The sequence below is a fragment of the Lotus japonicus genome, chromosome 4 (assembly GCF_012489685.1).
Source record: "Lotus japonicus ecotype B-129 chromosome 4, LjGifu_v1.2".
NCBI lineage: Eukaryota > Viridiplantae > Streptophyta > Magnoliopsida > Fabales > Fabaceae > Lotus > Lotus japonicus.
In genome coordinates this window covers 62,915,600-62,930,076 of record NC_080044.1, presented here as the reverse complement: position 1 = coordinate 62,930,076, position 14,477 = coordinate 62,915,600, and the positions used below count along the sequence as shown (strand labels likewise).

The 14,477-nt window shown below is 36.2% G+C and overlaps 2 protein-coding genes across 3 annotated transcripts; one reads left to right on the top strand and one right to left on the bottom strand.

Annotated features, from left to right (window-relative positions):
• The first annotated feature begins 2,028 nt into the window (after positions 1-2,028).
• On the top strand, positions 2,029-5,796 carry LOC130711930 (protein PGR). Of its 2 annotated transcripts, none has more exons than XM_057561719.1 (6): positions 2,029-2,072; positions 2,420-2,648; positions 2,740-2,853; positions 3,748-3,970; positions 4,972-5,220; positions 5,333-5,796. In XM_057561719.1, the coding sequence occupies exons 2-6, from the start codon at positions 2,494-2,496 to the stop codon at positions 5,462-5,464; spliced, it is 873 nt and encodes a 290-aa protein (XP_057417702.1). In that variant the 5' UTR covers positions 2,029-2,072; positions 2,420-2,493; the 3' UTR covers positions 5,465-5,796. The 2 variants fall into 2 exon arrangements, with proteins under 2 accessions (XP_057417702.1, XP_057417701.1); XM_057561718.1 differs by having other exon boundaries at positions 2,055-2,072; positions 2,397-2,648.
• A 4,053-nt stretch (positions 5,797-9,849) lies between these two features.
• LOC130710655 (serine/threonine protein phosphatase 2A 57 kDa regulatory subunit B' kappa isoform-like) lies at positions 9,850-13,909 on the bottom strand. The gene is made up of 3 exons (XM_057559994.1): positions 13,471-13,909; positions 11,264-12,457; positions 9,850-10,689 (listed from the first exon to the last, which is right to left on the bottom strand). Exons 2-3 carry the CDS (start codon positions 12,422-12,424, stop codon positions 10,315-10,317), a joined length of 1,536 nt encoding a protein of 511 aa, XP_057415977.1. The 5' UTR covers positions 12,425-12,457; positions 13,471-13,909; the 3' UTR covers positions 9,850-10,314.
• Between the last annotated feature and the right edge of the window lie 568 nt (positions 13,910-14,477).

The window sequence follows — 14,477 nt, the reverse complement described above, 5'->3', positions numbered from 1 at the left end:
AGTCGCATACTTGGAAAAACTTTTGAAATTCATCATGTTGGGTCATAATTGCTTGATCAATTTAGCATAAAGAAATTATAAACAAAACTCGTTAGCTAGTTACACAATAAGTGTTGGTCACAATAATTAAAAGTGCTTGTCCGAACACTACTGATTGAAAATGACTATTAGATGTATGAGTTGCACTCTTATACATACATTTGTCATTCACCACATCGATCAAAATTTTGAGACTAATTTAGTAAAAAAAAACTTGTTATCTTGTTTTAATTTCCCAAGCACCAAAATTTTGGGAAAACAAATATGCAAATGACAACAATCAAAGATTCAAATTTTTGTGACTCAATCAAGTCCCATTTATCAGTTTGAGACTAGGGGTGGAATAGGTTAGGTTAGACTTTTCTTAAATAAGCTTGACCTATTTGAAAAATTCAAGGTTTGAGTCTAGTATGCTATCTTTCATAGACTTCTTTCGACTTGAGACTGATTTTTTGAAAGCATGGTCTGACCTGAGAGCCTATTTAAATACATGTTATGTTATATGATATTCAAGTAGACCAACAAATTTATTTGTAAACATGTCAACAAACTCGTGCGAAAATATATTAATATAATTATATTATCTAAGTCAAAGTAAATAGGTTACTAGTCTCTTTCTGTAAATGTTCACATGTCAAATAATTATGAGATTAATTTCTATGCACCGACAGTGTAAAAAGTTTTACACCATCATTCAATCACAACCTTCCATTTTCTATTTTAGATATTATTTTCAAAATTAATTGTGAGCTACCAAAATGGAGGGATGTAATTGAATGATGGTGTAAAACTTATTTACACCGTCGATGCATATAAATTAATCTAAAAAATTATAGTTTAATGTTTTTAAACATATAAGTAAATCAATAATTATATAATATTTAGATGTTACAATAAAAATCAAATGTAAATATAATAAAGTAAATTGGTATTAATTATATTTCATTAAATAGGTCTGTCTCTGTTAGGCTTAAGAGCATATTTATCCATAGCATCTTAGCTTTTGATTTTTAGCACTATTCACGTGAGAGCGAAGTGTCACATAAGCTTTATGCTACCCATATTCAATTGATGTAAATTTCGCTCCAATCACGAATTCTTAACTTTGAGTTCTTAGTTCTATTTCTCTGGTTTCACAACACACATTATTTATACTTTTTATTTAGCAATAAAGCAGAACTCATAAAGCAATTTGTATGAGAGAAAAAAAAAATTTATGCTAAGAATTAATAAAGTAAAATTATTCAGTTAAGAAATAATTCTTATATTTAAGAATTAAGAACTTCACATTAACACTCTCTAATACTGTAGAACCTAGTTCTTAATTCATAGCCTAAAAACTCGCATATAAGAATCACATACGAAGATGCTCTAAAACTTTTAAGCAACCTAAAATTTGGCAATCTTAACTAAATTGAATTGACATTGTCTATTTATTAACTCGGCTTGGTATGACATAAGCCTAATATAGGTGGTTATAGGCTCCTATCGTTTATCGGTATTCTAGCCTACTTCCATCCGAATTTGAGACTATGCATATATAAATATACAAGTTAACATTTTCAGTCTTTCATCAAACAATTTACTTTATTGATGGTTCCTAAATAATAGCTCAACCGGTAAGAGTAATGAAACACATGTTTAGCTGATAAGCTAGCTGAAAGCTGAAAAGCTAGCTGAAAGCTTATAAGCTAGTTGATAGCTGAAAGCTGATAAGCTAGCTGAAAGCTGAAAAGCTACGTGATTGAAACAAAAATGTTTGGTAGAACTAGTTGTTAAACAAGCTGAAATTGTAAAATGACATAAAAGGACATACTTGTATAATTATTTTTATATTTAACATTACTTTATTTTCACATTAATACCAATATGATATTAATATTAAAATTATTATCACTTTAAATATTTTTATTAGCTACAGTTATATATCATCTTAAAAATATAATATTTATTTTTATTAATATAATATTTATAATACTTGTGGTGCGCAGTGGTGTGGCGGGAATGGTGGCGGAAACTGCATACGTAACTACGTAAGTGTGAGGGGAAAATAAGTTTAGTGTTTTTATAAATATATAAGGGTAATGGTAGAATTTTAATAAAATAATAAGGATAAAAATGAGAATAAATTTAATAAGCTATAAGCTTTAAGCTATAAGCTACCTGAGATAGCTAATAGCTTAAAGCTTTAAGCTACTAAAATAAGCTCCTTCACCAAACATTTTTGAAGAGCTTTTAAGCTAGTCAAATAAGCTATAAGCTAGCTGAAATGGCATGCCAAACATAGTCATAGGTTATAGGTTGGAGAGTGGAGGTAGATAATTTATCTTTTTGTGATGTATTAAGAAAAAAAACAGTTTACTGTTGGTCCTCGTGGTAGTTGGTTGTAAGCTCAAAGCGACGCACTCTACACTCGAAAGGAATCTCATTCTCATCGCATCTCCTGCAATTTCAATGGAGTTTTCTCCTCCGCCGTGGTTCCAACCCTCGTTTGCCGTCGCCATCTCCTTCCTCATCGCATTCCGAGCTCACAGGAAGAAATCCCTCGACACTTCCGGAGCCCTTGCTGGTTTCATCGTCATGTCCATCCACTTCTTCGCTGGTTACAGGTAAAACAAACCCCAACTCTTCTTCATCGTTTTCGTTCTTGGAGATGCAAAGATGTAATCTTTTTGCCCTTCTTTTTAATGGGTCGTCAAGGTTTGGGGCGATGCTGCTTGCTTTCTTCTTCTCTTCGTCTAAACTCACCAAGTTGGGTGAAGATATAAAGAGGGTTGTGGATCCTGAATTCAAAGAAGGTGGACAAAGAAACTGGTATGTTCAGTTCTTTTTGTTATTCTTATTTGATTGTCTTTGACTCTTTAGAATTCAAACTTGATAAAAAAAAAAACCTTGCATTAATTGCGTTGACTTTAGCTGTGTGCAATTAGCCAAAAAAATGACTTATACGTCATTCAATGCTGGTCTTGTTTGTGGGTGTAACTGTTCTGAATCATGAGGCTTGAAGCTTGCATATGACTCTTCACTCTTGCTTAGGCTAAGTTACCATTACTGTGTAGGCTTGTTTAGAGTGTAGATACTTAAAATCGATTCTACACTTGAAGAAGCTAAGAGAAGTTGCTTTTGTTCATCATGATTTTGGCTTTAACATGTTTCTTGAATGAATTTCCAAACATACTGTACTGATTGTCAATAGTGGATAGATTCTTTGATAGGTATATGGATAAGATGATTGCTGTCGTTATCGCTTGGAGTTAAGTTTGGTATCACTGGATTGAAGGATGGTTTTTTTGTGCAATCATGAGGCTTGAAGCTTGCATAGGCTAAGTTACCATTACCTGTAGGTTTTTTAGTATGTAGATACTAGATACTTAGAATCGATTCTACACTTGAAGAAGCTAAGAGAAGTTGCTTTTGCCCATCACGATTTTGACTTCAATGTGTTTCTTGAATGAGTTTCCAGGCACATTGTAAATTGATAAACTTAGATTTGGATGGATTGTTTGATTGATTGGGATATGAATATGATGAGTGTACTGCCCTAGTTATCGCTTAGAGTTCAGTTTGGCATCACTGTTTTGAAGGATGGGTTTTTTGTGCTGTCTTTAATGTAAATATATTCGAGGAATTTTTTCCCCATTTTTATGAGGGCTATTTGTCTGCCTCTCTCTTGCATTTGACTAAATTTCTCCTACTTGTGTTCTTCAGGTTACAAGTTTTATCCAATAGTGGCATTGCATCTGTTCTGGTTGTGTATATATGGGTATTAACACAAGGGCAGGATATGTGCTTGAACTCTAAAGACTCACCTCATGTCACCTATCTCATCGGTGCCGTTATTGGCCATTATTCTTGCTGCAATGGAGACACTTGGTCTTCAGAGCTTGGAATTCTCAGTGATGATCGGCCTCGTCTAATCACAACCTTCAAGGTGAATAATCTCTTCGTCAAAGCCCTACATTCATGGAACTATCTATTCAAATTTGGCAGTCTCTTATTTAGTTCAACTTGATCATAACTTTAGGTTTAGTTGTAGTACCTAGACTAAAATGTTTCTGCTTTTACACTAATTTTATATGTTGCACCATAGTTGTTTCATATCAAATAATTTCTTAAACTTGTTGTATCCACATGTCCTATGTTATATATATGCTTCTTATGTCATTAACTATTTTGCTCTCAGTAGTCTTTCATTCCAATCGAGGTGCTTGCTAATCAAAATTCACTCCTATCACTCCCTCCATGAACCAGCTGTTTGTGAGAAAAAAAGAAGAGGGGAATCTAGCCAAATTTAGCATCATCCTCTATATATTACTGAAACCGTCTTTGCAAGGCTAAATTTAGCTTTATATTAGTGATAACATGCTGAATTGGATGGCATATACAAGCTGGAAACTGTGATGCCACATAGCTGGTTCATTGAGATACTAGATTGAGGGGAATTTTGATCAGTGAGGTACTGAGGTATTAAATGGCCAAAGTCTATATGAGGGGCTAATTTTGAGAGCAACAACGTTAGTAAGGGACCAAAATAGGATGTTTGCCAAAATTTCAACCTATATAGGGAAGTTGAATTCATGTGAATGATAAATTCTTGATTTTGTTTTTAAGCTTGAACCTCATTGTGGGGAATCAAGATTTCTAGCCTCCTTAAATGTTTCCTTACATTCTGTTATGATTGACTTTGTCGTGTTACTAGTTGATAAACATGAACACATTCCCTTGAAGTGCATGACCCTTTGAGTATCTGCTTAAAACATGTGGCTACTTGGCTAGTGTTACCAAATAACCAAACCACTGCCTTAGAAATATCATGCTATCATAAGTGGCTTATAACATATTTGCATATTTAAATAGTCAAATAAAAAATGACTGCTAAATTTCAGAATTCAGAGATTATGGTTACAAATTCTTTCCTTTATGATTTGTCAGCGCGTCAGGAGGGGTATAAATGGTGCTGTGACAAAGACAGGACTACTAGCAGCTGCCGCAGCTGGATTTGTCATTGGACTGTCGTTTGTTCTTATGGGACTTTTAACAGCCAGTTGTGAGCCTGATTTAGTTCTGAAGCAACTACTGGTCATACCCATAGCCACCGTTGCAGGACTACTTGGAAGTGTCATTGACTCTCTATTGGGTGCGACATTGCAATTTACCGGATTCTGCTCTCTTCGCCAGAAGGTAAATTAAAGGATTCTTTCTCTCATATCCGCATTATATTTGAACAAAATGTCAATGCAGAATCCAATTGTTAGCTATATTTGTTACTTGAACTGCTCACTCCATGTTGTAGGTTGTTGGAAAGCCAGGACCAACAGTCAAGAAGATTTCGGGTGTCGATATTCTGGACAACAATGCAGTGAACCTTGTCTCTATACTGCTGACCTCAGTTTTAACTTCAGTCGCTTGTTATTACATTTTCTGAATTCATCACGAGCGGTGGAAGGTTGTGGCTGAAGAAGGTTCTGAAGTTCAAAATTTGTAATCCAGTGGTGGTAGATGTTCCTATACTGTTTCTCAACCACCATTTGGAAAAGTAGATGATACCAACAATAGAATGACAAAAATATAGTTGTTGGTTGTAAAGCATCACCACTCATATACCTTAGATACGTGACATTTTTTGGAGCTGTGTGACACTTTGTTATCAAGTCGTCATTCCCAAATTGATTTTTGTTGTCAACAAATTTTCAATGCAATCTGCGAACACTGAATATAGAGTAGAAAAAGGCATACAATCCAAAGTTTGCACTTCAAGTTCAAGGCTTTTTTAGTTGGAAGTGGAAGATTCAATTGTCCCAATAAATGCCTTTGTCTCCTAACGCTAGCATGTTTGATTCTACGGCGAAATGCTTTAGAATCACTTGTAGTTAGAAGCTACAAGTTTTGGCTTCCGAATAAGCATGTCTTGGATTTTGTGTAAAACATACACAGATTGTAAAGTTTTTTTTCTATTGCTAAAATTGATGGTAAACTTTGCTATGATCTGTTTTAGATTCAAAAATCAAAATTCTTTTTTTGAACGAAGCATGAAGCTTCCTTCACCTGGATAACTATATGTTGTTTTAAGACTAAACTTGGGTGTTGATCATTGACTTAAATCATTAAATGAGATACGACGACAAAGAAAAAGACCCATAAGAGCTTATTGTTATCGTGCTCATAGTCAGTGGCGGAGCCAGGATTTTTGTGGAGCCTGGGCAAAGTCAAGCCTAAGTCTAACTGGACAGTTGCGATAGTCAGGGGCGGACCTATGTTGTGGTGAGGGGGTTCATCTGAACCCCCTGAACCAAAAAAATTGCACTTAATTTCCTTTATAAATTTTTTTTGAACCCCTGCAAATTTTAAATTATACTAGTAGACTAAGTTTTGCACCTATTTGCACCAAAGACCCACCTATTTGCACAACTATGACTTGTATAATTTATCATGATAAATTATGATGAACCCCCTAACCTCGAGGTCCTGGATCCGCCACTGGCGATAGTAGATACAGGTGACTGAAAGCAACGACATGATTCTAAGAAGTAAGGTTGATAGAATCGCGATTCTACATAAAAGCGGAGTGGAGGTGCAGAATCGTATAAACGTAACATGGACGTTACGATTCTATGAATATATATATATATAAATATATATATATATATATAAATATATTATATGCATACAAATTCATATATACATTATAAAATACCATAACATAAATACTAACAACCACTTTAATGGACTTGCATAATCCACAATATTCTCATTAATAAATTTATCAATTTCACAATAGTATATAGTTTTTAAAATTGTAATCATGTCAATAAATAATTTTAAAATTGATTTATAATAATATAGCAATTTGATATAATTATAAATAAGATCTTGAAGTTTATGATTTTATTTAATCACAGAAGTTAAAAAAATTGATTGACTCAAACTCAACTCATTCTAGGAAGGCCTACAATCCTCTAAATCCAACTCTTTAACCTTCCCCTCTCTTAAAACTTTCTACTGCACCCACACCCTAGAACTAGACAGAGAGAGAAAGAAAGACAGAAAGTAAAACCCACGGGACCACATAGTCTTCTTCCTCATTTACTTTTCACTTTCTCCCACCCACAACAACACCCACTTCCAGAACCATGCCCTTCTCTCAAATTTCATCATCAACCAAACCTTCATTACAAGCAAATCACCATTCACAAATCTTTTTCCCTTCACCACTCCTTTCAATTATTTCCCCCCACCCTCGAATATCATCTTAGATTTGAGAAAACCCCAAATTTATTGTCTAAGCTTCGAGAATGACAGCAATGGTTGCCCAGGTTACCCCCTTTTTTTTCTCCAAAAGAGGTCTTGCATCCCAAAGTAAAAAATTATTTTTGGCCACAAAGCCTGGGCATGTGCCCAGGGTGGCCGGGCGCTAGATTCGCCCATGCTCATAGTTGAATGTTGAGACAAAACTGCTGGGGTCCGTTTCAAAAACTTGCCTCATGTTTCAACAGCTCAACATTGTGGACGGTTGAAGAAAAAGACAAAAAGGACACAATGCTTATAATTAATCACCACAATACCATTTTTTAATTTTTATTCATGTTAGAAAAATAATAAACCAAACTGTAACTTGTTTATTTAGAACTTGGTTACACCTAACTCTACCCAAAATAAAACTTGGACCATAGGTTGTACTAGAAAGTTATATGTTCTAGCTACATTACCCTCACACCAAACAGATGCAGACATGAGTCAGTAACGTTTATTTATAAGTTCTGGTTCAACTTTAAAAGAAGACCTGAACTGTTTAATGTAACCAATTTGCAATGCTCCACCTCTCACAGTTAGATGGGTCAAAATCAAATTTGCCCATTAAGTGCATGTTTGGAGATACTTCAATAATTGATTCTCAAGGAAATTTTGTGAAGAAGTTTATCTGAGTAGCTTTTAAGTACAAAAATTAATTTTGAGAAAAGAGAAGCTGATCAAAACACACTACTATAATAATATAAATTCAAAGTTGAACAAGAACATAGAAACTGTTGAGTACCATGCCTACTAAAATCTGGACCCTGAGAGGGCTCCAGTTCATGTGTCTGCACAAGAATCAGCACAACTTTTGCCGACACAACGGAAAAAGGGTCCCCAATGTTCTTGTTTTATTATTCATTTCACGAGTGTAAATAAAAATATTCAACAAGGGAACCTGTTAGGCCAGTATTCTGTATATGCCTCCTTGAACATAAAAGTGAATTTACAAAGAAAGTAAATCACAACCCCAAGTCAAAAGTAACATCCTCAAAAGATTACATATTTATGCTTAATTATTATGAAGACACAAACATAGAAGAGACCGCAATGTTTTTATTCTAGGACTGGTGCAGTGATGATCACGGCAGCTAGTGTTTAAAGTGTGTGCTTGGTTTCACATTTGTGATCCTTTATAATCAATTCTATTGACTAGAAGTCTAGAACCACTTTTTGGTGGTTATATGAAATTTTGTCTATCAAGTTAGTGCATGTTTAGATAGTGGAAACTGGAAAACTGCACTAAAGGGAAAATTACTGTGGAACCGCAAAAAGTAAGCAAAATTGCTTCTGTATACTGTGGTTTTAACTCATTGTGATTTTCTACTGTGTATCCAAAATGCAGAATTGATTTTAATTTCTAATTCAATTGTATTGAGCAGCTAGAGGAAGTATCTTCTATATTTCATAATTGAATTTCACAATATTATTCTATATAAATCACTTTTCCAAATATGCACTATAACTGCAACTGCAATTGAGGTCACTTTTACTAAAATCAATTATATCTAAGATCAATTCTGCCAGTGTTGATCCAAATATGCACTATAACCGCAACTGCAATTGAGGTCACAACGCTGATCCTAGGGCTCAGAGCGGTGGTTCATCTGTAAATGTTTGCGAGGAACTTTGAAAGGACCAATCACTACAAGAACAATGTTGATAATCGTCAGTAATGTTAATCTCCCAATGGTCGAATAAAGTTGTGTGTATTGGGATCGTCGATAATTATTACGACGGAGGAGGCCCGCCGACTTTTTCTGTTGATAACTTAAAGACAATCAAAGTCGTTACGAAAAAACTCTTATCTAGGGCTAAAACTGCTTCGTGAGTGATGTAGCGAAGCGAAGTTACTAGTGTGAACCAGGATGATGGCCACAAATTATGGTGTGTGGTTTACAGTGAAGGATGTTGCTCAAACTTGAATGAAGATGAGGCCGATGGAGGCGTAACTAGAGTAGCCTCTAGTATGCGTCACAAGGCATGGTCATGCTGTTTCAGAAATGGTTATGAAAAGGTGAGATTGGAATAGTAGATTTGGATGAGGCTTAGGAGAATCGTTGAGGTGATTTGTTGGGAGTTGAGACATGTGAAGGTTGCAGATACTGGAACAGGGATGAGATTAATTTGGAAGGGGCGACAGTTATGAAGGAGGAGAGGAAGAGGTGGAGAGAGAGGGAGAGGGAGAGAGAGAGAGAGAGAGAGAGAGAGAGAGAGAGAGAGAGAGAGAGAGAGAGAGAGAGAGAGAGATGAGTTGAAGGACCAATAGAGCTTCATGAGTGGCAGACAGAGGATCTCACTTTCTGACTTCAATATTTGTTACTTGGTATAACAGGTTGCAATAAGGTGGTTCATTATGGACCAAGAAAAATTGGTCCATATTAGGCCAAGCCTTCATTTACCACCCTGTGCCCTTAAATAAACAGTGTTTATGCTGGCTGCTACATAAGTGTTTATGCTACAAAATAAGCTCTTCGGAGTGCAGCAACCTAAACCTCACTAGAGCATGAATACAAGGAATGAAAATACACGTTATTTTTTACTTGGCATTAAGGGTGAACATAGATGCTTAAACATTTTCCACATGCATATCAGTGAGCGGTACAAGCTAGCAATGACACTGCATTCAGGTACAGACTGTTGCAGTTAGGCAGGGGAAGGTGTGGACCAGAAGAAGAAAAAACTGAATAAAGAGCGTCAAGGTTACTTAAGGGTGCTGCTGACACTGCATATAATTGCATGCACGAATAAGCCACCGACACACAAACTCACCCACCCTCTTGTTCCTCCAAGGCAAAAAATATAACCTACTCAGAAAGAACCTAAATAAACAACACCCCCTCCCTCAAACACAATTTGAAGGTATACTACTAGATGATATACATAGTTACATACCCTATTGGCCATGCCATCTTAACATGCCTAATAAAACTCATGAAACACACCACTATGTAATTAGAACCTTACACCATTTCTCACAAGTAATTAGCAGGCCACAGAGCATGTAGCAGACTTCACTGGAACTAAAATCTCACCACCACCTAGAGATTGGACACTGGCAGCGGCAGCAGCGGCGGCAGCTTCTAGGCGTTCCCATGTCAATCTTCGCCTCTCGGCGGCAGCACCTGACTTTGAATCTTCCTCCTCGGTCTTGCGTTGGCAGGCAAGGACCAAATCCTCATCCATCTGAGAGAGCATTTTCTTGATGTTCTGAGTCAGGTTGAGCACTGCTTGGTTCCAGTGACTCTGGGAGTTATGTACTAGTGCTGAGAACACAAGAGGTAGAATCACCTGCCGGTTCTGTGTGATCAGATTCAGGATGTGCTCATTGTTCCATAGCAAATGCGCTCGTTCCGCCACCTGAAGAAACACATGAATCTAAGCTCACTGATGTTCTTTATAGATATGTACATCAGTATCATAGTCATACATGTAACTAGAAACTATGAATTGCATGGCATTAACCAACTATCCCGAAACCTTAAAGTGGTTGAGTGAAGATGAGTGAATGGTATTATATTATATTTCTATTAATTTGAGGACAGCTGAGTCCACCAGCTCAGGTTTGAGAAAGAAAGATACTCCAATCAATTACATTAGAAAACCATTTACTTTTCAGTAAAAACTTGAAAATATAGTAACACAACTTGCTGACTGTTTGAAATTCCATGATAGTGGAGCTCGTTTGGATACACAGACCAAAGAGCATTTATTAGAGCTTATCTACTAAAACACTAGATGAGCTCCAATAAGTGCTCTTATGTTTGCATCCAAACAGGTTCAAAACCAACTCCCAATTCCTTGAAATTTTAAGGTGTGTTCTCTTTATCAAGTGGAAGAAAACATGCTGTTGTAAAGGGTGAGATTTGGAATCAGATGCAAAATCATTAATTGAGAAAGCAACTGAAAAGAGGACCAGTGTAGAAGAATCAACCTGGTAATGAGAACTACTAAGGCAGTAACCCATTCGGCGAAACAGTGGGATCATAATCTTCTGGAATTCAGGCATACTAGTCATTTCCAAAATCTCTTCCAACTCACTTATGAACATGAGCTCTTTTTGGCTATTTGTCACCGGCCAGTACTTTAATAGTCCATTTATCACAGAGCTAACCAGTCTTTGATCCTTATCTATGAACTGTACAACACAATATGTTAACTGCTGATGATAAACACCAACAGATTTAGGTTTGTGTAGAGGAATTAAAGCCTTCCACAAAAATATTTTGTGCTCTTCCTTCAATGGCAAGGCAAACCCACTAATAACACTCCCAAAAATCTCCAACAACTCAGCAATTCCGTTATGCCGCTGAGTCTCGAAAACAAACCGGTAGATGATGTTGCTAACAGATTTCCGCATGAAAGGCCTGTGAACCATGAACTTCCCATAGATTCTATGCAGAATTGTTTTCAAGCAATCTCTTTCTCTAGGGTCCTCAGAATCAAAAAGGTCAAGTAATCTTAAAATAAAAGCATGATCTAAATGCGCCTTTGCCAACTTCACATCAAGAGAGTTATAGTTGATGAATTGGAGGAGTAGATCATAAACGACTTGGAGGTGAGACCAGGCGGGATCAAACATAGGTTCATCATCTTCTGTTTCTCCACCAGTAGAACTTGTACGAAACTTAGGTGGGAAAACCCTAAACAAATTGGTTGCACACATTTTACACACTGCGGCAATCGCTGGTTCGGTGAACTTCACAGATCCAGAAGATACAAAATCAACAAGCTCTAGCAACGTTTGACGTTTAAGATCTTGCTCTGTACAGTTCTTATCAGGATCACTCATATCATAGACTTTGCAGCAAAGATTCAATTTACTGATAAACAGGCTTTGCTTCTGCGTGTTCGAAACATCTTTGAAGGATAGCGAAGGATCAACTGCTTCCACTCCAGCACTCATGCTTGCCGGAAAAACAACCGAAGACACCCGCTTCACAACATTTAATTTGCTTGAGATGGTACTTCCAACATTTGTACACTGAAATACATTCCCAAAACTAGTAGAATTGCCAGAATCGCTCCTCGCGGAATCTGAGGAGTCAGATTTTGTCATCTTTTTTGGCAATTTGCCAAGAATTTGCTTTATCATGTTGGCAAAGTTACAAGCCTAGCCAAGAACAGCCTGCATCAAACTTATCATTGTCAGTTAAGAGCATAAGCCATCAAGGATATAAAAACTCAAATCTTAGAAATTCTTCATGTTGAGTTCCCAGTGAACCAGAAAAGCAACCCAAGTTAGTATACTTATTAAACAGAAACAAAAAGGCATAACAAGTTATATGTTCAAGCCTTACACAGTGTAACTTGGATCAATTTAGAGATAATATCATAGCTCCAAATGATAAGGACTAAAGAAAGAAAGTGAACAAAATCCTGAACAAGGGAGAATACTAGACAAGGAATGAAGCCAACAAGTGCAATATACCAGAGAAAGTTGATAATCTGAAGAGTAATGCAATGAATGGTATACAAGCAGAGAGGGACAAGATCAACAGAGAAACACTATTCATTGGACAAGTGGATGAATTGAGGATAATCAACACATGTATTGTTCAAATATATGTCATTTGAGAACAGTAAGGAGTAAATCCCACCTAGATCTAGCAATTGTTCATGAATTTGTGCCATGTCATATTACAGAATTCACTACATTTGGATGAATCTCAGTAATTATTCAACTACACTGTTGCAGGACACAAAACTAATCATTCCCTGTAGCAAATTCATCTTTGAAAAATTTGAAGGGAAAATGAAGAAGCACAGGATAAAAAAACCAACCTAGCAAAAAATATTTTACAAAAATAAATAAAATGTAAAGAACCCAGTTTAGTAAGGAAATTAACAAGGCAATAATCAATGCAAAGTTTAAAAATTTACAGAAGCAGCAAAGAGTGTGGGAAAAACTGAGATCTGGGTCTGAAAATAGAAGAAAAGACAGAAACCTCAGCCAAACAAAGCCTCGTACCTTACAAATCATTATCAGAAAATCTTAACAAAATAGAAACTTTAGCACATAACAATTCAGTTAAAATCCAAAGCGAGTTCAAAACAGGAACACCTCCAAAATTAGCATATTTAAGAACAACAGCAACACTTCAGAGAGAGAGAGAGAGAGAAGAAGAAGAAAAGACCCACCTGATTTCTGTGAAGAAACAAAAAAAAGCAAACCCAGCTAAGAGAGAGAGAGAGTGAGAGTGAGGTAGTCAAAGAAAGAGTCTAACTTCAACGGTTACCACAGAGATGAAGCAAGTTCCATGGATGTTGTTAGAGAGAGAAAGAAGAAGAAGAAGTGGTGTTTGAAGAAAGAGAGAAAATGGAGAGTGAGCATTATTAGGAGGATGATGATGATGATGATGATGATGATGATGATGATGAATCACGATCCATCTATCTTCAAGAATGCTCTCACCTCTCACTCACAACACACACTTTTGTTTCCTCGATTCAAGAGAAGAAGAAGAAGAAACGATGCGACATGTTAATGTTAATGTTACTCCTCACAACACACAACCCGAAGGTACAACAACAACAGTCCAATCACCACCGAACCCAACTTAAGTTTCATCTTGACCCTTAATTAAAACACTACAATCCAATCCAACCACACTTATCTAGCATGACATGGTCTAATGGAGCAAGAGTTTACTCAACTAGAGTATCACACTGTTTCGTATCTAACAGGTTGCAGGATCGAATCTTTCATCAATTACTCACTCGACTAAGTATTTTGTGAGTGTTATTTAAGTTTGGTAACTTTGAAGCTTTCACTTTCTCAGTGTGTTTAGATTTCAGTTTGCAAAATAAATTTTGAGTGATTGTGGGTTTACAAAACATTGTTTGAATTAAAGTGAGTTGGTTGTAATGTGATTTATGTTTGGATACTTTTATTTCAAAATAGAGATTAAGGTTGAAAGTATGTTGGATGAATGTAGAATTGACAATTTGGTGTCTGTTTGGTTTTCAGTTAGGAAGTCCGTTTGAAGCAGGGGAATTCGAGATCACGATTTTCAATGCATATTCAGCCAACGGAATGCACTTGTTAGGTTGAGTGAATGTGCTTTCACATTCACAACACATTCACCCAACTGAAAACCAAACAGACACTTGGAGGGTTGAGATGAAAGTTGGTTTGGGACTAAAAG

Excerpts from the sequence above, each read along its gene's own strand:
- LOC130711930 (XM_057561719.1), top strand. The coding sequence starts at position 2,494 with ATGGAGTTTTCTCCTCCGCCGTGGTTCCAACCCTCGTTTGCCGTCGCC. Across the intron at positions 2,649-2,739 it reads CACTTCTTCGCTGGTTACAG|GTTTGGGGCGATGCTGCTTG; the intron begins GTAAAACAAACC and ends TGGGTCGTCAAG. Across the intron at positions 2,854-3,747 it reads GAAGGTGGACAAAGAAACTG|GTTACAAGTTTTATCCAATA; the intron begins GTATGTTCAGTT and ends TGTGTTCTTCAG.
- LOC130710655 (XM_057559994.1), bottom strand. The coding sequence starts at position 12,424 with ATGATAAAGCAAATTCTTGGCAAATTGCCAAAAAAGATGACAAAATCT. Across the intron at positions 10,690-11,263 it reads TTAGTAGTTCTCATTACCAG|GTGGCGGAACGAGCGCATTT; the intron begins GTTGATTCTTCT and ends GTGTTTCTTCAG.